Consider the following 23,303-nt stretch of genomic DNA (forward strand, 5'->3'; position numbering starts at 1 on the left):
TGCCAGGCAAAACAGTTCGCCCTGAAAGCAGAAGATGTTATTAACAGCATGTAATTAATATCCAGCAGATGTGTGACACCAGCCACTGGGAAGGTGTGGCCATTCCTGAGTAACATGACCCCGTGGTGGGATTAATTATAGTCTAATAACTAGTCTTAATTTCTGTGTTTTTTAATTTTAAATTTAATTTGGTAGCAATCCACTTTAGAACCTGAACAAGAAACTGGTTTATTAATCTGAAGCCACAAAAAGCAGGCCACATTTAGGACAGAAAAGTGCAGCAGACACAAAGGACAGCAGACCTTTAGAGCAGAATGTAAAGTTTATTCTCAGCTGAAGCCCTTTGGCAGAAGTGAGAAACCACACACCTCCCCTTTCCACACCCTGTCTGTGCCTGGACTGGATCAGACACTCACTGGGGGCACTCCGAGAACACCAAACTCACGGGATGAGTGGTACCAAGTCAAAATTGACTTTTGATTCACTAGTTGGGATATTAGTCAAAGTTTAACTGTACTAGAAAGGTTTTCCTACTGATTAAGCATTAAAATAATTTCAACTACTACGCCAATTAACGCAGCTCCATTTCACAAGAACAGCGTGGGACCACATCACCGGTTCTAAATTTACACATTTTCCAGATCTTTCAGCACTCAGAAAAAGTGCTTATTTTAAGAGATTTCAGCACAAACACATTCTTCTTGAACTTATGCACAATATCCATCACTCAATGGGGGTGAAAAATTATTTTTATATTATTTTCCCCAAATAAACAGCAGAAAACATTCATACAAGATTTTTTTTAGCTGCAAGATTTGAATGCTGATCTTAAATGCTACACAAAGCAATAAAGGGCATTTTAAAATGCCCAATTATTATAATTTTAAAAACTTTAAAAACATTCTTTCTTTTGTGCTTTCTTTCTCAATAGTGATTAACACAAAGAAAAATGTGAGATTCTGATCTCCAAGTCTTGCCATGCAAAAGAAGAGAGGAAATTATGATTTCATTTATGTTGCACTCATTAACTTTTCTTTATCATGTTTTATTTTACAAGCTCGAGCACTCAGACTGTCAAAAGCTGTTGGATTTATCATTACTGATGCTGTGGAAGTAAAATAATTTAACCAGATGTTCACTGTAGTGGAGATTCCAACACCTGTGCTCAGATGTACAATGCTAAAAGCTCAGAGAAAAGCCATGCAGATGTTGGGATATTTAACCTTTTGGAGTTTTATGTTGCTGCCAGAAGTAGAGAGCCCACAGTTTGTATCAGTTTGCGGTAAGTAATAAAAGCAACCTGCCAAAACCAGATTATTTCTTTGAGGGAGTCCTTACTTTCTGTTTGTTAAAAAACCAAAGCAAAACGTAACAATCCGCACTAAGTCCCATTTTTTGGCAACACTTTTTGCAACAAGTCAGAGAGGTCATTTTGAGGATGTGAAAATGAGTGTCTTTCAAAATTAAACCCTCCAAAGTACTCCCTGGAAAAGGACTGGGCTGCTGAGGCTCTTCTGGCACATCCCTCCCTTTTGCCTCTTTTCTTCACCCACACCCCCGCCAGGCCCAGAGCGCTGCCCAGTGGTCCCTGTTGTGTTGGACACTTTGAAAAGTGCTGTCATTTCTTAGACAAGTCTGTTTCTTGCTCACCACACCATGATTTAGGGCAGTTACACTCACGAGTTTCTCTCTCCCTCACATCAACAGCAGCAAGTTTTAGCCCAGACATCCCTCCAAGTGACAGAAAACTCAGACTGCAAGACCTGAGTCCCACTCACAAGGCTGGGACAAGCTTTGTGCCTCTGCCTCTCCACAAAGCCCTCGCACAGAGTGCCAAGGCAGGCAGGCTCCCTCCCTGCATGTTTTTACAAAGCCACTGTCAGAAATAAAGTCCAACAGTCCTCCAAGCAAACACATTTGCCTCACATCCTCACTCTTGTCGTTTTTACCACGGCAGGATCAAGATGACCCAACCGTACCTGTCATTATTTCATCCTCACGAGTTTCCTGTTACTTCATAGGAAATGATATTTTTGATGTAAATATCGGATGGATGGGTCACTTTCTGCTCCAAAACGCAGTCTCAAGAGAAGCAACTTCTTCACCTCTGAGCTCTTTGCCGTGTTCAAGGACAACGGGCAGGTTTGGAGGGACAAGCTCAGTTTGAGAGCTGGACAAGTGTTTTTTCTGCACATGATCAGCAACCAAGTAAAAGCACTCAACAAAACACCCTTATGTCCACCCAGAGGTGAGCAGGCTTCAAGTGGATGCACTCAGAGCATCAGTTAGGCAAAACAAGAGCCAAGCACACCCTCCTTGGATGGTAAATAAAAGGAATTTGAAATTAGAAATGGGTAATGCTATTTATTTACACTACCCCATGCCCCAAACAACTCTCAGTCCAACTCCAATTTATCCCCTTTTCCCACTGCTTAGCTTGGCCTCTCTTGCCCGAAATGATTAATGCCTGAAATCCTCACCCATTTATGCCTTGCAGCATTTTCATCTTGGCTGTAGCAAGTCCACAAAGCCACCTCTGTCTGGGTTCAATTTAAATTAAGACACACAGAGTTAATTAAGTCTGCTAGCTGGGATCTCAACCTCACCACATGAATACACAACTCTCCTTCCAGACTCCTTTTCCCCAGGGAGAGGAGCAGCACCCTGCTCCAATGTGCAGAGCACAGAGGCTTTTTTTTAACAAGTCACCCAGATTGCAGAGGGCCGCAGGAAAGGCAGGATTGTTGTGGCTGGAATTAAATTGAGCAATTTAAGGCAATCAAGACCATTTTTCAGCCATAAAGCCAGCCTGAAAGTCACGCTGGTGGAACGGCTCAGGGGTCTCAGTCATTTTGAGAATTACTTTGTCACCAAGGAGAACCATCTCCCAGCAATCTTTGGCTATCAGAGGGTATTTGCAGGTGCTGATGTTCTCCTGACAGGTGACCTCCTTGGAGCACTCAAGCCCCACTGAGAAACACTGCTCAGTGAACTGAGGCAGGGTGGGCACCTGACTGGGCCCGTCCCACAGCACAGCCCACATGGAACTCAGGAATCGGGAACCCAGCACCTGTCTGGGTTTTCCTTCTGGGAGGAAAGTCAAGATATTTAGTGCTGCACTGTTTTCTGTCTGTGACAATCTATCACTAATTTAGAGGTCTTTCCCTACCCCAGCAAGCTGAAGGAAGAATTACAACTTGGTTTAGCTCCACTGGCAATGGGTGTGGATTTGAATACTGAAAATAATCATTTACTATCCCTGTCTGTATTAAATAACTGCTTATCCAGACTTGCAAGTAAGATTTCAGCTACAGAAGGGACAATTAGAAGGTTTCAATCTTCATGCCCAGGGTTTGGGGTTGTTTTTCCTCCCCCATTACTCTGTGAGAGATCTGAGTCCTGGCAAAAATGCAGCAGCTCAGCACAGGCAGCAGAAACCGTGGCCTACGACTTTACCCTTGAAGCTTCTTTCTCATTCTGGAATTGAAATCTGATTGTTAGATGGAAAACAGAAAACCCTCGTGCTAACCACAACTCCAAAGTCTGCAAGTGCTGCTTTGGGGACATTTCCTAAAGTCAGCAGAACTGGCTCCCAACAGGCAGAACTCTTGGGTGGCAACAGCACTTCCCACCTGACTCCACCCTGTGACTATTACAGGGACACAGGGATGGTCACGGCATCCTCACACCCTCCCTGAGGTCAGTGCTTGGTATCCTGCTGTGAGGGGTTGGTGAAGAAATCACTTATTGGAGTGAATCAGAGTGACAGAGTAGGATCAAGCAGCTTCGCCCAAAGTTCAGCACAGGCCCAGAGTGGAAATTCCACGCACGGAACAGAAACTTACCAGTAAAGTATTGCAACACATTCAAACAAACAAACAAAAAAAATCTGCTTCAGTTGCAGATGTTCAGAAGTTTTCAGAGCATTTACAAGATAAGAGTGGAGAAAGCAGACTGGCTTGGGTTTGGCGTTTCTGTCTAAATTGCCAAATAACTTTGCTCTTCAGCCCTGTCCTGCACTGCCTGGCACTGCACTGGGCTCTCTTCCCATGGAGTCAATGAAGTCTTCAGCACAAAACTCTGCTGTGGAGAGAACTTGCTATTCCAGCTGGTTCAAATGCAGGCAGCAATTAGGCAAAACTGCTCTGCACTGCAGTGACACAGAGAAAATGCAAAAAAAGAGGATAAATCCAAGAGTGATTCCAGGCTTATGCCACATGTCCACAGAGAGGGCTTTAAATCATGTAACACATCATTTTGTAAGGGGAAAACCCAAACCCCACAGTAACACAGGTAGCTCAGGGCCAGGCTGAAGGATTTGCAGCACAGAGGGTGGCTAATCCCAATCAATAATGGCCACTGGTCACTGAGCACCTCAGTGCTGGGGAACCAGGGACAGATGCTTCTCTCCACAGCTCCTCTGCTCAAGTCTGTGCTCAGTCTCCAAAGGCTTTGGTGTTGCTGCTGTGCACCTGTGCTCAGCCACTTGGAAAAACCATCCCAAAATACGAATAAAACCACTCAGAGAAGCAGCACAAAACAGAAGCAAAGAGCAAGAAGCCGTTTTAATTTGGGTAAGAAATTAGAGAAAACAAATAAAAGGAGGCATGTCATTTCAAAGGGAACTTCATGCAAAAGCAGCAGCACTTGCATGTGATGTACAGAAAGCTGCAAAAGAATTATTTATAAAGCCCAATGACACAGATTCTTCTATTGCTAAAGTGACAAAGTAAGATAAGATAAGATAAGATGAGCCGTTTGCTTTGACAGCTTCGCTGTCGGCCTTCAGCATTCAAACTTTTGATGTATGGAGTTGAAAACCAAATATTTTTAGACTCCATCTTCTTTCCAGGATGTTATCACATGAGAAGAAATAACCAAAGTTGAAAAGTTCACACCTGTCCATTCTCCATCTGTGAAAGTGCTGAGCATAATTAGCTGGAAAAGCACGTTCACCTGCCAACGTGAGGCTTTCTGCAAACTGCAGGGCAAGAAGAGCTGAACAAAGGGCAAATAGTCCCTAATGAAGGCATCACAGAGGTGTGTGCTCAGTGCTTTCACCTCCTGCACACCACAAAGACACCCTGATCTCCACTGCAAACTCAAGTGCAGCAGAGCCCACTTGAGCAGAAAGCCTGAACACTTCACCCACGATCTGAAAGTAGAAAGAATCCAGGGGGGTGAATCATGGTGATATCATCTCTCCAGCAATAAAGATAATAACGTGTGAAGCTTCACCAGAAAAGGGAGTTATACTTACAGGGTGTAGAAAGACGTTATTTATCACCATATTTTTGTCTACAACCACACCACAGAAATGTAGCTGCGAACTGTAAATTGCCAACAACCTGCTGGCAAAATGCTGCAGTCTGTGGTGATCTCCAGGTAGTCTAAATGATCCTGATCACCCACCTGGATGGCTCCTGGGAGAGACAACTCCACATTTTGCAGACATTACATTGGGGAATTAATGCTTCCCACCAATTTGCAGGAAATCAGTATTTTACTACAGCTTGTTGTTCAGTGCAAGGTGTGGATTCTGTTTTCCCAAATTTAATTTAATTCCCTGCATGGCTGAGCAAGAAATACAAAAGGCAGATTTTAGGAAGGAGGGGAAGAGTGGCACCACAAATAGCCAGGATTCACCTCAGGAGGAGGCAGAGGTTAAATGTAAGGAGTATTTAGAGAAAGGGGATGAAGTAGGGAGAGAAGACAGATTATAGACAAACTGTAACTAATCCATCAGAAAAACTCAACAACTTCCTCCAGGAGGCAGCTGCACCCCTTCCCCAACCTCAGCCTCTGCCGTGAAGGTTCGTTTCAGTGTTTGCAAGACGAGCTGAAGCCGCTGTTACCTTCCAGCCACTCCTCTGCCTGCTGGGCTCTCCTCTGGGCCATCAGCCTGTTCCCCATGTTCCTGCGGCGCCTGGGCATCCCCTCTCCTCGTTCCTCCCCGTGGGGCCGGGGCCTGGCCCCTGCTGCTGCTGCTGCCACATTCTGCTGGTGCTCCTCGTCAGCTGCAAGAAGGAAATAAAATATTCCTATTAAATCTGACTTTCCCTTCTGCCTCCAGTTCTGAGTTATCAAACAGCAAGGACCCAAAAGGGCATTTTTCTTTCTAAAGTATTCAGATTTATTTTTATTTCGTATTTGTGTAACTTAGATTCGTCTGACTGAAACCTCGGAGTATGAATGTTTCAGAGAGGAATATGTAAATCATTACACACAAAACAAAACCTGAAAAGCAAACAAGGATCACAAATTACAGTTGAAATAAACACAGTTACAGGGTAACTTCATTCATTCCAACTCCCCAAAACACAGGTAGGTACACACAGGACACCAAGGGTCACTGCAGCTCTCACTGCCATCCTCTCGGCATATGCTGCAGTCACTAATTAAGATCTGGCAAATGAAGAATATCCTAACAGGAGCAGCTGGGAGGACAGAACTGACCAGTGGGTTCATTCCAGAAATTGTCCAGAGAAAACGGTCAGATTTTTTTTTTGAGGCCTCCTGTTGCTATTAACTACGGCAGTCATGCAAAAAAAAAAAAAAATCAGATAATGGTAAAATATCATCATGCTTGATACCTGCTTTGCATATTCTGTTGATAAGCCGAACCAATATTGTGTACAGTGTTATCTGCTCCATCCTCCAAAGTATGAACTCTGAAGCCTTAATTCAGGCAAATATTCAAATAGTCTCACGGAAAACTGCAGTAAGAACTACTCACTTACTTCAACTCAGGACACATTTATTTTGTGATCTGCTGCATTATGATGTGTCCCAGCAGGAGCACAAAATGCTTTGCACACCGTGCCAAGTCTCCAGCATCCCCTGATCCAAACAATGCCTTCCTAAAAAAACTCCTATTAGCATATCTCTGATCAGAAAATGAGGTTCATTATGACTGAATCTATGCAGCGGCCAAAGGTGTGCCTGCAGCTCACCTCAGTAATCTCAGTCTTCAAAGCACCGACTTTGGGACTGATAAGGACACAGCTGCAGCCCCGAGCTCAGGAGGACTGCAGAGCAGAGCCACCTGGGGCAGGGTTTGGCCAGCAGAGCCCTCAGCAGCTCAGGCTGCTGCAGCAGAGATGTCACAGGCCCCCCACAAACTCCAGCCCCAGCACGCCGTGACATTTGGAAGTGAGTCACTGAACTGTCACACTGCTGTCACCCTCCCGGTCCCATCCACCTCTGCAGACAAAACAGGGCTGTGAGAAAGCACCGAGTGCAAGCTCCAGATGCCATCATTCCGCTTCAAGGCTTGCCCAGTGCTATTCATGGCATGATAATGCTTGTTTGGAATGTTACAGGAAACATTTTCCTGCAGAGGCAGAGCAGCAGATCCCTTCTTGGACACTGATAAATGCCAAAAACTGCAAAAAGCTTTTTATACAAATGCTATATTTCTCTTCCTAAGTTCTTGAGATAGGCTGCAATTCAAACGTCAGCATCCTTCCACCTGGCAAGCTTCACTGTCCCTCAGTAATTCCAAAGATGCTCCTGCCCAGCAGATGAGCTGTGCAGTTCCAGCACTCATTCATTCTGGTTTTGGTTCCTGTTGTCCTGTGAAACAGAGACTGCTTTGCATTTTATGAAAGAGGAATCTATTTATAAGTCATGCATTTATTTCAAACCAAGGAGCTCAACCCTCACAGATAAAAATGTATGAACGAAGCTCTCTTCTTTTCTCCATTAAATTCTCTACAGGAGACCCAGTAAGTCCTCAAGGTGACCAGCATGGAGTGGGCTCAGGATGCAGTAAACCCCACCAAACCTGACCCATATCACAGTCAAACACACAAAGCACTTGTTGGAGAGTATCTGTCACATCTCCAAAACATCCACATTAACAGCAGAAGACACCCAGCCACTATGGACTGTCATTTAGTAGGAAAACAAATGTTTTAATGAAGCTTTTTTCTCCTTCCAGTCCCTAAAATATTTTTCCTGACTGCAGTTTCTTTTTCAGCAGCACACAGCTGGCTGAACATGAGCCAGTGGCACCTGGCTTGTGTCAGCACTGGGGTGGCAGCAGGGCCAGGGCAGCGCCCGTCCCCTGTGCTGGCACTGCTGGGGCACCTCCAGTGCTGAGGGCAGCTCTGAGCCCCTCACAGAAAGACTCTGAGGGGCTGGAGCGTGTCCAGGGAAAGGAACGGAGCTGGGGAAGGGGCTGGAGCACCAGGAGAGGCTGAGGGAGCTGGGAAAGGGGCTCGGCCTGGAGCAAAGGAGGCTCAGGGGGGACCTTGTGGCTCTGCACAAGTCCCTGACAGGAGGGGGCAGCCGGGGGGGGTCGGGCTCTGCTCCCAGGGAACAGGGACAGGAGGAGAGGAAACGGCCTCAGGCTGGGCCAGGGAGGTTTAGGTTGGATATCATGGAAAATTTCTTCACCAAGAGGGTTGCCCAGGGATTTAAAAGCCGTGTGGATGTGGCACCTGGGGACAGGGGTCAGTGGTGGCCTTGGCAGTGCTGGGGGAATGGTTGGTACTGGATGATCTTAGAGGGCTTCTCCAACCTTTCTGACTCGAGCATTCTACAGCTTCCGTTTGCCAGGCACTCAGCTGGGCAGTCATTTGGAAAACACGAATGTTACTCATTGCATTTCTTCCTGTCCTTCTCAGGAGGAAGAGCAAACCCTCGTTTGCTCTGCTGTAACACACCTGGACCTGGTCCCTCAGGGGTCAGGGATTTGCCGACGTGACTCCAGACACAGCCTTTGTTGCAGAACGCTGAAAGTTAAGCTGTGCTCTCTCTCCCCCCATGCCACTGATGGCACACAGAGGGAAGGCTCCACAGAATAGAGGACACACTTAAAAATCACTTTTGCTTTTTCTCGGAACTGGACTGACCATCAGATCTGAGCTCAGGAATGATTTGCTCTGGGGTCTGTCCCTGCTGGGGTTTTTTTTCACCCCCTCCTGCAGCACAGGGCGGGGTTTGGCTGCTGCACTTATCTGAACACATCTCTTCATTTTCCTGTAGCTGCAGAGGTCTCAGAAGTGGCACCCCAGGCTAGTCAGATCATGCAGAGATTAGTCACACAAGCACTAATTAGCCTTGATCCAGAGCCATCTGAGTGAAAATTAATGGCCAGCATTAAAGAGGTGAGACAAGTGATCCACAAGCTTTGCAGAATGGCAGGCCAGCCTAAATTAATGAGATAAACCCCTCAAATTAGCAGGTAATACAAACAAAACACTCAACAGCCGTCTGGGAAATGGACATGGGCTCAGTTTGTATTTTAAGCTCTGTTGTCCAGGGTCTGACTCAGCCCCCAAAGCCCAGGAACAGCTCTGTGCTGGGCACAGCAGCTCTACCTCGGTGTTCAGGAAGCATCAGTGCAGTCAAGAGATTATTTCAGCTGACTTGTCAGCCAGGGCACAGCAGCAGCTTGGAGACTCTGGTTGTGTCTGCTTCCCGAAGGGAGAGAGAACTGAACTGTGCTCTGAAAGCAGAAATATTTCCTGAACTGGACGTGAAGCACCACTGCAAAAAACACCATGGAATCTTTCAGAGCCCAGATCAGGACCTGGTTTTACACTCTCCAGGTAGAAATCTGCCCCTTCACAAAATCGTGCAAACTTCTGCTTACAGCAAAGCTGCTTTTCTTGAGAAGGAACCCCCTGCCTATGACAGCATCTTCCTCTCAGTTCCATCAGACAAGCAGGTGACACCTGGGCTGGCAGGTCTGGAGGGTGTTCAGAAAGGGACAGAGCTCCACCTGCTGCACCCTCACACGTGGTGGCACTTCCCACCACGCTGGTGGCACCATCCAGCACCTTCTGCCTCCATGCAAAACCTGTCAAATTCAGAAAGGGATTCAAAATTTAACAGGTGGAAGCCTTCCAGCGAGGTGCTTTAGCCCAGTGCACTTTATCACAAAGAGATGTGGCAACCACATGAAAAACCAAAAATACTATTTTTTTTTTCATTTTCAGCAGAACAAGTCCAGGCATGATCCTGCTGGAAACACTGTGCTGCTCCAAGTGACCTTTCCAAGGACTACAAAGGTACAGGATTTACCTCTCCTGATCCTTAGCTCCCTAAAGCATGCAAGTCTTGAACATTTTTAAAAAGCAATTTCCAAGAGAAAACATGAAAGGAAGCTGCTGCCCCAATCCCTGCATGTTAACGAGGAAAGGTGAGAGCTCCCACCACTTCTTTAAGACAAATGTCCCTGGTTTCAAGTCCTTTCCTTGTGGCAACACAGATTTATTGGCAGAATTGTGGCAGATTCCATTTTCCACCTAAGAAAATTGAACAGGAAAGCAAATTCCTGCTTAAAACTAAATTTTGTAGCTATTAAATACAACGCAGTCCCAGTGGTTCTGAAAAATAATTTCTGTTGTGTACAGAAAACAAAGTCATCCTCGGCAGCTGAAATCCTGTGAAGGGCTATATCATGACAGAAACCAATATATTAAAGTAAAAAATATCTTGAAACCACAGTAAAAAATGCAAGACCAATTTGGAAATGTCAAAAAGTTGCCACAATAAAAGGCTTCAACATGATTAAATTATCCTGAATGTAAATTAACTTCAACCAACGTACTCAAAATCAGTATTAAAACTTTAAAAAAAAAATAATTCCCACTATTTAAAACAAATGCTTTGGCTTCAATTTAGAACTTTGAATGCTTAAAGAGAAAATAAATCCTCCCCAGCCCCACAGCCCCTGATTTATTTAAATCATGACAGGAGTCAAGCTCAGGAAATGATAAGGTTTTTCCAAGACATGCATCCCTCACTTTTACCAGAAGTTCATCTCTTCATTCACAAGAATCCAATGAAATGACATCAGTTTCCAAACCTTTCCAAGAGAAAGGTTTAGACCAGGTTTGTGGAAGCAGAGGTGTGTGAGAAATGTGTTGGAAAATTTAATTATTATCAGCAAAACCTGCTTTTGACACAGATTCCTTACCAGCAGTGTTGCACTGAGTGACTGTGTTTATAATAAAGGTGTGGGGTTATTTTCCTCTTAATTAAAAATTATCAAAGCTACTCCCCCACAAGAAAAATAATACAAATTCTATCCCCAAACACCCCACATCCCCAAAATCTGTGGAGATATTGACCAGGAGTTCAGAGTTTGTCCTGACTAAACATCTTAATGTGACACCTGGCAGCCAAACAACCTCCCTCCTTCCACTGTGAGAACACAACCAGGTCAGCGAGTTCACAGCCACATCTGACTCCTTCCCACAACACTCAGCTCCCACCCACACAAGGCCACTTCCAGCACAGTGGAATTGGCAGTGCTGATTATGGTTGGACTCGGTGATTTTAAAGGTTTTTTCCAACCCAGATGATTCTCTGATCTAACACTGGTCAGCAGTGACACAGGGCTGGAAGTGCTGCATCATCCACCTGCTTCCCACAACACCTGAACTGCCACGGCCAGCACTGGGAGAGGTGGAGAAGGAGAAGTGGGACATGGCTCAGGATTGAATCCAGATGGCTCTGGAATATCTCCAATGAGGGAGACTCCACACCCTCGCTCTCTGGGCAATCTTTTCCAGCGCCCTCAGTAAAGAAATTCTTCCTCATGTTCAGGTGGAGCTTCCTGGGATCAGTTCCTGCCTGTTCCTGTTGTGCCATTGCTGGGCCCCAGGGAGCAGAGCCTGGGCCATGCCTGGAGCCCTCCCTGCAGATACTGACAGACATGGATGAAGTCCCCTCTCAGTTGTCTCTTCTCCAGGTTGAACAGCCTCAGTTCCCTCAGCCTTTCCTCATCAGGAAATGCTGCAGCCTCTCCATCATCCTCACAGCCTCTGCTGGAGCCACTCCAGGTCGCTCCTATCCTGAGGAGCCCAGAGCTGGTCACAGCACCCCCAGGTGCTGAGCAGAGGGGCAGGATCACCCCTTGACCTGCTGGAAATGCTCTTCCTGATGCACCCCAGGATCCCCCTGGCCTTCCTGGCACAAGGGAACACTGCTGCCTCAGGGACAGCTCGTTGTCCACCAGAACAGCCACGTCCTTCCCATGAAAGCAGACCCCAGTCTCTGTCAGTGCTCAGGGTTGTTCCTGCCCACGTGCAAGACCCTGAACTTGTCTGTGCTTAATTTCAGAAGGTTTCTCTCGGATCCTCTCTCCGGCCCTTCGAGGTGCCTCGGAAGGGCTGCACAACCCTCTGAGGCATCGGCCATTCCTTGTTTTGTACCATCAGCGAACTTACTCAAGGAGCATCAACTCCTTTGTCAGAGTCACTGCTGAACAAGTTACAAACACTGGACTCAGTACACAACCCTGGAGGACACCATCAGTGACAGGCCTCCCACTACACACTGTGCCCCTGACACCGACTCTCTGGACCTGTTCTCCATTCCCCTCCCCGTTTACAGGAACCTCAGGGACACCTTCCCAGTCCCAGAGCCCCTGAGAAAACCCCCGAGAGAGAACTCAAGACTTCCAAACCCGGCGCCCTCACCCTGGGGCCGCCTCAGGCCGGGAACCCCCAGCCCCCCGCACCAGCGGCACCAGGCCTCAGCGCTCCCACCTCACGGCCTGCGGGGCAACCCGGACGGAGGGCAGGATTAAGACCCCGGGACACCCCCGGAACCCTCGCCGGGACACCCCAAAACCCCTCGGGACGCCCCAAAATCCGCGCTTCCCCCCAGCATGGCGGGTCCCCCTCGAGGGCCGCCCGCGGCACGGCGCCCCCTGGCGGCAGCTCAGAAACGCGCCCCCCCAACCCCCCGCGCGTGCGGACCCGGTTGAGAGCAGGGCCGCGCCCACCGGAACGGGCCGCGGGGGGGCGAGGGAGGCCCGGCCAGTCCGCTCGGCTCCGCGACCCACCTGCCCTGGCTTGGCCGCGGAGGCGGGTGGCGAAGAAGAGAAGGACGGCGAGCAGCACGGCAGCGGCGGCGAGCAGAACCGCGTCCATCCCGCAGCGGCGGCCCCGCCCACATCACCCTTGGTACGCCCCATCCCCTTCCCCTGCCGCAAGGCCCCCCGCGCGCGGGCTGCCCCGCGGGGTGCCTGTGGCGGCGCGGCGCGGCGGGCGCGCTGCGCTCGGGCAGGCGCGGTACGGGCAGCCCGCGGGAAGGGTCTTGGCGTGTCCCTGAGGCGGGCGTTGAGGGAGGGCGCGGAAAAAGGAATTAAAGGCGGAATTAAAGCAGGAGTTAAAAGAGAAATTAAAAACTCTGAGCCAAAACCAGGCGTGAGCGCGGGCGCCCGCGGGCCTGGCCGCCCGGCACGGGTGCTGCGGGCGGCTGGTGACGCGTCCGTCCTCCACACGCGGCGGGTGGGCCCAGGCTGGGCACATCGTCAGCCGTGACCCCGCACCGGCTCCACCGCAGGCAGGCCTTGACAGCTGTCGGGGTGTCCCTGGCAATGGTGAAACTTAAGTTACACCTCCGAGTAATTTCTGTCTTCTGCCTTTTAGGTCTCTGGGAATGGGATGAAGCTGGAGCTGCCTGGCTCAGCAGCGTGTCAGGAGCTATGTCCTGACTTGGCCTGAACCAAACGTGCCCCTGGCAAAATTAGGCGGGCTGACATTGAGCTGGCCCACAACCAGCTGTCTGATGCAGTCATCTGGCTTAACTTGGTAAAAACGGAGGAAACAAAGCTACTCAAAGAGGGCTCCCAGCTGGCAGAAAAAGGAGGCTCGGGGGGAATTTCTGGCTCTGTACAACTCCCTGACAGGAGGGGGCAGCCGGGAGGGTCGGGCTCTGCTCCCAGGGAACAGGGACAGGAGGAGAGGGAACGGCCTCAGATTGTGTCAGGGACGGTCAGGTCGGACACCAGCAGGAATTTCTTCATGGAAGGGGTGGTCAGGCACTGGAAGTGGCTGCCCAGGGAGGTGGTGGAGTCTCCATCCCTGGAGGTGTCCAAGGAACACCTGGACGGGGCACGCAGTGCTCTGGGCTGGTGACAAGGTGGGGATCGCTCGCAGGTTGGACGTGATGACCTTGGAGGTCTTTGGTTCTGCGTGATTTGTTTAAAACTCAGGTTTGCATTTTTGTGTGCAGAGCCAGGACGGGTGGGCGGGCTTTGGCTGCAGATAATGTTTCAGGCTGGCCTGATGCTGGTGTGCAGCCGAATGAGGATTTTTGCCTCCTATCTCTCCCTTGTGCAGGCAGCAGTGCTCCATGCAACAGGACAGAGCAGGCAACTAATTCATTCTTTATTTTTTTCTGGATTCGGTTTTAGATCAGGACAAGTCTCAGCCCAAAAAGATGCAGTAACTTGCACTAGAGATGGAGAACAAATTTCCCCTCTTTGGATGGTCACCCACTGTTAGATCTGAAACTGTTTGTCAGGCTCTGCCCCAATCCTGGGCGGAAGGGAAGTGTTTTAAGCTCTATCCATTTTCACTTGCTTTGTAGTTGTGAAGTTCTGGCTGATCATTTCTTGCTTCAGAAATGCCTTCAGTATGGCTTTTTAAAGCACTCTTGGTGTGGGAAGTGTTTTAATAAATTGAAAATGCAAATTAGAGGCTATGGGACATCTAAAGGTGATCAAAAGCACTGTTTTAGCTAATTAGTCATTGCCGTGGCCTCCACAGCTGCTTGTGTCCCTGTCACAAGCTTGAGATGAGTTCAGATCTGGCAGCACATGAAAAGCAGCTTCTGCTGAGGGATTTGCTGAATTTTAGCAATGTAGAACCAGCAACATGGTGGGAAGTCCTCAAAAAGGAACTGAACTACAGCCTGAGTGTTTTATGGCAAAGTTTTATTTTTGTAATAGTCTTTCAAATCTTATTTTGGGAATCATTCATAGAATTGTAGAATGGTTTGGGTTAGAAGGAGCCTTAAAGCCCATCTCATTCCATGCCTTGCCATGGGCAAGGACACCTTCCACTATCCCAGGTTGCTCCAAGCCCCGTCCAGCCTGGCCTTGGACACTTAAGGGATCCAGGGGCAGCCACCATTCCTTGGGCACCCTGTGCCAGCCCCTCCCCACCCTCACAGGGAAGAACTTCTTCCCAATATCCCATCCATCCCTGCCCTCTGGCAGTGGGAAGCCATTCCCCCTTGTCCTGTCCCTCCAGGCCTTGGCCCCAGTCCCTCTGCAGCTCTCCTGGAGCCCCTTCAGGCCCTGCAAGGGGCTCGGAGCTCTCCCCGGAGCCTTCTCTTCTCCAGGGGAACATTCCCAGCTCTCCCAGCCTGGCTCCAGAGCAGAGGGGCTCCAGCCCTCGGAGCAGCTCCGTGGCCTCCTCTGGCCTCCTTATGCTGGACGCCAGGGCTGGGGCAGCTCTGCAGGGGGAGTCCACTTGAGCAGGGCACAGGGGCAGAATCCCCCCTCCCCTGCTGCCCACGCTGGGGGATCAGCCCAGGGCACGGAGGGATCTGGCTGGGCCGTGTGAGCTTCTCATCCACCCCCAACACTCCCTCATGTTCAGTTTTGGCTAAAGCAGATGTGGGGAAGCTGGAGGGTCCCAGCCCCTGTTTGTGTCCCAGCCCTGCAGGCAGCACACACTTGTTCCAGTGCCGAGTGCTTTATTTCCCTGCATGGTCCCTACAGCCTTTATAAGGAGGTGATGTCAACGATGGGATGTCACCCGCTCCTCTCTGGGCTGCAGAGGGAGCAGAGGAGTTTTTCCTGTAGGTGTCACCAATGCCCCGTGTAGAAACTGAGCTTAAACTCCCGAGGAAGGACAGAGCAAGGGATGCTTAGGTCAGTTTGATAGGACACCAGTCTTCTGAAATATTTGACATCCCTTGGGTTGTGTTTTACAGAAACCTTTTTATATTTTTCCTAAATTAGGTCTGGAAAAATCCCTCTGGTTTCTTTAATAGCCATGTAAATTCCAGCGGATTTTGAGGCTGGCTTTCTACCAGGACACTGGGAGAATGTGTGAAGGCTGTGATGAGCTGTGGGTGGTGATGGAGTTTGGTGACTGCTGCTGGAGCGTGACTTGTTCCACTCAGTCATGCAAATACTGCAAGAATATCATGGAATGATATGGGTTGGGAGGAACCTCAGAGACCATCTCATTCCACCCCCTGCCATGGGCAGGGACGCCTTCCACTGTCCCAGGTTGCTCCAAGCCCCATCCAAGCTGGCCTTGGACACTTCCAGGGATCCAGGGACAGCCACAGCTTCTCTGGGAAAGTTGTGCCAGAACCTCCCCACCCTCACAGGGAATTTCTTCCCTAATATCCAATCTAAATCTGCCCTCATTTAGTTTAAAAGTGTTTCTCCTTGTCCCAGCAGTTGGAAATCCCGTATCACAACAATCCAGTATTTATGCCGACCTATGGAATTTCCTCACCCAGCGTGGGGGCAGCACCTGGTCCCAGTACAGGCAGTTTTGGGGGAAAACAGGTATCTTTTCAATTTATTCTTTATTTTAACAAAAGGTCAAATAGTACATTCCCCTCTCAAACACCTCATTGTATATAGAAATTATATAAAATCACAGAATCATTGAGGTGAGAAAAGCCCTCTTGGATCATCAAGTCCAACCATTCCCCCAATGCCAAAGCCCCACTAAACCACCCCGCAGTTCCACCTCTACACTTAAACTCCCTTTAAATTTAAATCCCTGCCGGGCAGGAGGCACATCCACGTGTGAGCGCTCGTCCCTTCTTCGTAGCAGCCGGGAGAACTCGCCCAGCTGGCAGAGCAGCCCCGAGGCTTTGATCCGGTGACGCGCGGGGCCGTCAGGTATCGATGGCCGCTAAGGAGGCTCTGAGGAGAGGCAATTCCCTGCTAATAAACTAAAGTGCATCCAGGAACTCGGTGTATCCCGGGCCCTGGGGCCAACTGGCACAAAACGCCCTCTTCCACACTTGTCAGCTTGCCTCGCCTTCCAGGAGAGAGTGGCTGGATGCAAAATGCCTGCTGGGAGGTGTTCCTGGACTGCTCTGTGCCTTGAACCGGGAATTATCTAGGAAAATGTAGCTTGGCACCCAAGTTTGTGCAGCGGGACTTTCTAACAATTTTCTCCCATGGATGTACTTCCCAGTGCCTGGACACGCCTTATTGTCCAGCAGGGATGCAACCTTCGTGCAGGAGAATTTATTTACACGGAGAAACGCTACAAGTGCTGCCTGCTGCCTCCCTCGCACTTGGATGTGGACCTCGGCTATTCTTCCAACTCCTCTCTAAATGTGCTGATGGAGGGGAGCGTTTCTGCGTCACTCCTTTGTGCCAATGGGACACAGCACCTTCCAGGAAGCGCTCTGGATTGCAGGATCACACTCTGGGGAGTGTCTGCATCAGGGTGCCAAAGAGCTGCTGGTGTATTCTATAATTGCAGGGTAGTGAGCTCCACCCAGGACCTCCCTGCACCATCTGGAGCTCAGCACCTCCCCAAAGCCTCTGAAGAAGATTCTGAGATCTGTCTTGGTCTGTTGAGGCCCTGCTGCTTCCTTCTCACTGCTCTACTTGTGTCATTGGTTTCAGGAGAAGTAAGATGGTTTATTGTTGCTTGAGATACCTTCCAAATCTACCTTGAACAGTGAAATTTAAATACAAGTAACGGTCATAATCGAAATAGAATCCCAGTTCTTGAAAACAACATTACAAAATTAAGAAATGCATGAAAATTTGAAGGCTTGAAATCATTGTGAGGTGATTCCCTCTGTGTTGTGTTTCATGGCAGCTCATTTCTGCTCTGAAGGTTTGAGTGTCTGGTCTAGTTCAGCCACAGCTGCTTCTGGGCCAGGATGTCTGAGAGATGCAGAGAGTGAGACTTGATCAGATAAAGGCCTCTTTTGCCTTAAAAGCTGGGGGAGGATTTGAAACAAATAATGCCAGTAAAGATATCAGTCTAAAAGAAATTCAGCCAGGCTAAGGATTTCTTTGAGTAGGTCTTCAAAAATATTTGAAGATCAAGATTGTTGTGCTAACAGGGGATTAAAGGAAAAAATAGTGGTGAAGTGAAATCCCTGCGACTGAAATTCAGATGCTTTCCTTCCTGTGGGCACAGAACCAAAACTTTTCAAAGGCTCTGGTGAACAGTGCAGCCACACAGCTGGTGGTTTTGGATGTCCCTGACCACACCTTGTGTGGCTGTACCTGCATCTGTGAATGTCTTTCCAGCTATCCATCTACGATGTTTTCTTCATCTGTTTGGACTATAAACTATTCCATATGACTCTTAACCAGTGTTTCCTGGGAATGGGCACATTCATAGAAAAGACCTGTTGGGAGTCCCCATCCCTGGAGGTGTTCAAGGAACATTTGGAGGTGACACTCACTGCTCTGGGCTGGTTGACAAGGTGGTGATGGGCCAAAAGTTGGACTTGATCTTGGAGGTCTTTTCCAAGACTTAGCTCCAGCTGTATTATCTGAGCATGGTCCCAGCACTGAGCAGGCTACTCCTCTGGCATTTTGTAGCTGAAAATCAAAGATTAAAATACTTTTCTTCCTAAAGTCAGTCCTGGGGAGGGCAGCCATCACAGATACAGCGGTGGTGGAAATGTTCAGAGGTCGCTGCTGTTTTGGCTCTTTGTCAGTCAGAGCTGCTCCCACTGCAGAGCTCTGTCCTCTCTGCTCATGCCCATCGAGCTGTTTGTCTAGAGCCTTATAATGAGTTTCCTGTATCTTTTCAAAATGTAAATTGTAACCAATTTACAAGTCGTTAGTTAAGAAGTCGGTCACTGCAGCCCCGCTTTAATTTCACCTGTCCCTTCCGTGTTTCCATGAAACCCCATTTAATTACAATCCTATCTCTTTCTCCGGGCGTCAGCTCCGTTTGTAATAAATGTCCCTCAAAGTCTGTGACTCAGCTGACAACACCCGAGCAGTGACCAAGACCTGGATGATCAGGATTTCCAGCACAAATTAACAAAGAACTGTTCTCCTGTCTCCAAAAATCCACCAGCACGAAGGGGAAAGAAAACCAGAGATGCCAAAATGGAATTTGGTTTCTTTGCTGCAGGTGAAGAAAAGGGGAGCACTTGTGCCCAAGCAGTACCTCCCTCAGGTTGTCCCCAGGGACCACAGGGACTTGCAGCTGTCTGAGGGTTTGCTGCATGAGGGGAGGCTTTTAGCTACAAAAATCCACCTTTCCAGCCAACTCCCATAAATCCAGGGCGCTCAGTTGGATTGCAGACTCTGCTTAACAGGAACGTTGCTCACCATTTCACATCCTGGTTTTGGCACAAGCAGCTTGAGTCATGGGCTGCATTTCTCTTTCTGGATGCAGCACAGAAGAAAGCACTTTTAGTTTGGCTTGGCTGGCGACTGAACTGTGGGGTGCCTGTTGTCTTTCGGGCAAAGCCTCCCCTCCTCTAAAGGCTTTTCCCCACCGTTCTCAGCATCCCTTTGCCTCTGCCTTCCCTCTGTGCTCCTGAGTATGTGGTGGGATTGGCCAGGGGATGGATCCTGGCTTCTGATAACCTTGTTACCAGCAAAACATGTGTCTGTGTCACAGCAGCACCTTGGTGTAACCCAAGGGCTGATGTTCATCTGCCTGTATTCATCTCCCTTTCAGACTTCTGCAGTGACAAGCCCAGGTCCTCGTGCTCCCTGCCCTAGTGGTGGCAGACTTCTCCACACTTCCTGTGTCTGTCCATCTTTCAGTCTTGCATACAAACAATTGGCCAGTTGTGGTCTTGCCTTGTGACATCTAATTTCTTTTTCAGCTTCATAAATTAAGATTACAGAGAGTGGAGAGCCCGACTCCCCTCACAGGGGTGTGATAAAAGGATGAGAAGCAACAGGGATTTGCAGCAAGGGCAATTCCATCCTGAGAGGCAAGGAACAATGTTTTCACTGTGAGGATGGTGAAATGCTAGACCACGAGCCCAGAGGGGTTGGGGGCATTGCTTTCCCTTGGAGGTGTCCCACATTCAGCCAGACAAGGCACCGCTCAATTTTGATGCAATTCTGCAAATGCCCATGAAACAGAACAGAAGGAATTGCATGTCCAAGCAGAGATGAGCGTGGATGCAGCCTGCAGAGTCTCCTTATCTGTCTTTGAAATACCACTGCTCCGTTCAGCAGCTCCGCGCTGACAGCAGGCCAAGAGCTGCATCAGCGACCAGGAATATTCGCTTTTCTCCTCGGACTGCGTGGAGTACACAGATAACTCTGGGAGCAGCAAGGCGGCTTTCATCTTCCTGGAGCTAATCCAAATGGATCACGTTGCTGGGGGAAGTCAGGGGAGAGCAGGAGAAGACAGAGTATCTTTATTTAAAACTAAATTAAAGAAATCCTTAAAATGAAAGCATTTAGCAGGGGTTCAGCAGGATCAGGAGGCACCAGTCCTTGCTGGTGCTGAATTTATTGCCTGTGTTAAATGTCTGGACTGAATTGCCTTGTCTTCCCGCAAATGGGGGTGCTCCTACCTAGCGGTTGGGTGGTGGGGGAAAGGGAACAGAGCTGTGTGTGCTGCCCCTGCTCTGTGGATAACTGAGGGAACACGGAATTGTGAGGACTGTCAGGCTGGATTAGGCTCAAGGCATAAGTAATCCAGTTCCTTGCTTTCTTCGATGACCAGCACAGCAGGTTTCCAGGAGTCATTTTAAAAGCAGAACAGAAAGTTTCAGAGGGAAAACCTTTTTTTCAGGAGTCTCTTTCTGCAGGATCTGTCTCCAGCACAGGTCAAGATGCTCAGAAATGATCTTTGCTCTGGGTTGCAGGTCCTAAAGTGGCTAAACTGGGAGAGAGGTGCAAACCCAGTAACCTCATAAATGAGATTCACTGGATTTTATCTGCCAGTAGCAACCAAATAATTGAATCCCAGACTGGTTTGGGTAGGAAGGGACCTTAAAGACCATCTAATTCCAATCCCCTGCCATGGGCAGGGACACCTTCCCCTATCCCAGCTGGCTCCAAGCCCCGTCCAGCCTGGCCTTGGACACTTCCAGGGATCCAGGAGCAGCCACAGCTTCTCTGGGCACTCTGTGCCAGGGCCTCCCCACCCTCACAGCCAGGAATTAAATCATTCTAATCCATTTAAATCCATTCTCCACTCAGCCTCTGTTTGTGCTCGGGATTGCCCCCATCCAAGGAGTTTAAAGGAATGCTTCCTGTAAGTCAAGAGGAGGGTGTGGATACCTTGTGAATATCATGGCACTCAGGAAAGTGGATTCCAGCCAGAGCTCCCAGGGCTCCCATAGCCTTCTCCATGCTCCTCAGGCACTTCCCATCCCATTGCTGGGCATTATCCCAACTCCAAGCCAGGTGAAAAGTGGGGAGATGAGCTCAGTGTGGCTGCTGGAGGATTCCCTGGGTATTGATGAATACATCTGGGGGATGGGGATGGGGACAGGCACTGTCTTTAGTGTCATTAACAGAGGGCTGGAGGATGAATTGATGGCCAGAGAAGAGTGCCCAGGTTACTTTGTCTTCTCTTTGATTTAAGCACTGTACAATTAGTGCAGAGCTTGAAAATTATGCTATTAAACATTGTGCTCTCTCTTTTAGTGGATGGCTACTGGGAGAACTTACTGGAAGACTTCCAGTACTCCTGTTTCCAGAGGAAGCGTGCAAAAGGACGAGGGCTGCCCAGGATCCCACATATTCACCCCAAATCAGCATCACCTCTATGCTGCATCCCTAATATCTGGCTGAATGCTTGAAAGCCACGTGCCCTATCCCACCTCCAAACCCTTCCAGTTCATCACTGTCCCTGTCACAGCAAGGGTTTCCTTTATTCCTGACCTAAATCTTCCTGCAGACAATGTAAGCCCAAGATCATCCCCATCCCATAATGAATATTCATCATATTCTGTAACACATAATGAAGGTCAGTGTTCTTTAATAAGAGAGAAGAAAGGCACACAGGAGGTCCATTTAATAACAGAGGTGACTGGTACATAAAGCAGGGAGATGTTATAATTAATATCACAAGGGTGGGAATGTGCTAAGGAAAATCCTGGCAACCAGGAGGAAGGGATGCCGTGAAGTTTTAGCTTGAAGAAGTTAAAAAAAGCTTTGACTGAAGTTAATGGAAATTCTGCCCGCATAAGAAACACAGGTGGAAGGGAAAATCGGCTTATTTTAATCAAAGCGAGAGGGGAAAAAAACCAACCCTAATTTAAATCAGTCCAAGTGATTGCAGGCTTAATTCTCTCCCCTTATTAGACTCTTCAATCCTAACCCTACAGTCCTAAGAGATCTCTTTACACTGGAGGCACAGCAATTTAATTTGTATGCGCACTGACCTCAAAGTGATGGAGTGAATCCATCCTCTGTCGGTGGGGCGGACTCCCAATTAAATCTGCTGGGAAAGATGATTACATGACCCCATCCTTTTCAGGAAGTGGGATGGGTGGGGAGGTTCCCCTCTGTCAGTGCTCTCAGGTCTGAGGTGCTGGATAATTGCTACGGGTGGAAAAGGGAGGAGGAGGGTGCTTTGCTCCTGTTCTGAGCTGGAGGGAAAGGAGGGGTGAAGCATCTGTCCATAAAGAAAGGCTGGGAGAATTGGGACTGTTCAGCCTGGAGAAGAGAAGGCTTTGGGGTGACCTCATTGCAGCCTTCCAGTACCTGAAGGTGCTCCAAGAGAGCTGGAGAGGGACTTTGGACAAGGGATGGAGTGACAGGACAAGGGAGAATGGCTTCAAACTGAAAGAGAGTAGGGTTAGATTGGATATTGGGAAGAAATTCTTTCTTGTGAGGGTGGTGAGGCCGTGCAAAGGTTTCTCAGAAAAGCTGTGGCTGCCCCTGGATCCCTGGAAGTGTCCAAGGCCAGGTTGGACAGGGCTTGGAGCCAGCTGGGATAGTGGAAGGTGTCCCTGCCCATGGCAGGGCATGGAACAAGATGGTCTTTAAAGCCCTTTCCAACCAAAACCGTTCCGTGATTCTGTGATGGAGGTTAAAAAGGAGGATGGGGAAAGTCAATCAGGACATGTTTACTGTATTAAAAAAAAAAAATTCCCAAAATTCATAATTAAAAAAAAATTAATTCCCAAAACTTCATAATTTAAAAAAAATCCCAAACCCCACAGATTTAGTTTTCCTCCCTCCTGCAAATTTTATCTGCTTCAAAAAAAAAGAGAGGAGCAAGGAAAAGGATGCCAGGTAGGTGTTACTTTAGAAAGCCCTGATAAAAAGCCTAATTTACCTTGGTTTTAATGGGGTTCAGCCAAAATTCCTACCAGGACATAAATATGAACTCATTCCTTTCCTTCCCATTTCACTTTTTTCCATCCCAGAAATTACACAGGCAGAGAGGTTGGAAGCAGCCAATTCCCATGAATAAGTGGAGGAGAGACCCCATTTCATCCTGGCAGTCATTCCGGAAACGGGGCCAATTCATTAGGCAGAGATCTCCTCATCCCTGAGCAGAACAGCCTGTTCTGCCTGCCCTGACTGCCTTCTGCTCTCCCAGCATCCACAGAGGTTCCTGCTTGGAGAGGGACAGCCTTGGAATCCTACCCTGAGATATTTATAT

At 48.6% G+C, this 23,303-nt stretch overlaps 1 protein-coding gene and 1 long non-coding RNA gene across 2 annotated transcripts in view; one reads left to right on the forward strand and one right to left on the reverse strand.

Annotated features, from left to right (window-relative positions):
- Positions 1-12,943, reverse strand: part of DDRGK1 (DDRGK domain containing 1) — a 34,107-nt gene extending 21,164 nt beyond the window's left edge. Inside the window, exons 1-2 of the mRNA XM_042053284.1 lie at positions 12,806-12,943; positions 5,856-6,017 (exon numbers count right to left, since the gene is read on the reverse strand). Coding sequence (XP_041909218.1) covers positions 5,856-6,017; positions 12,806-12,893 — 250 coding nt within the window. The 5' untranslated portion in view covers positions 12,894-12,943. The remainder of the gene's footprint in view (positions 1-5,855; positions 6,018-12,805) is intronic.
- A 133-nt stretch (positions 12,944-13,076) lies between these two features.
- LOC121676775 lies at positions 13,077-18,638 on the forward strand. Its single transcript, XR_006020587.1, has 2 exons — positions 13,077-13,556; positions 16,169-18,638. It is a non-coding gene; the product is annotated as an uncharacterized LOC121676775 (long non-coding RNA).
- The last annotated feature ends 4,665 nt before the right edge of the window (positions 18,639-23,303 follow it).

The sequence above is a fragment of the Corvus kubaryi genome, unplaced genomic scaffold (assembly GCF_017639235.1).
Source record: "Corvus kubaryi isolate FWS band 111438036 unplaced genomic scaffold, C.kubaryi_AGA036_p1.0 split1-131, whole genome shotgun sequence".
Lineage (NCBI taxonomy): Eukaryota > Metazoa > Chordata > Aves > Passeriformes > Corvidae > Corvus > Corvus kubaryi.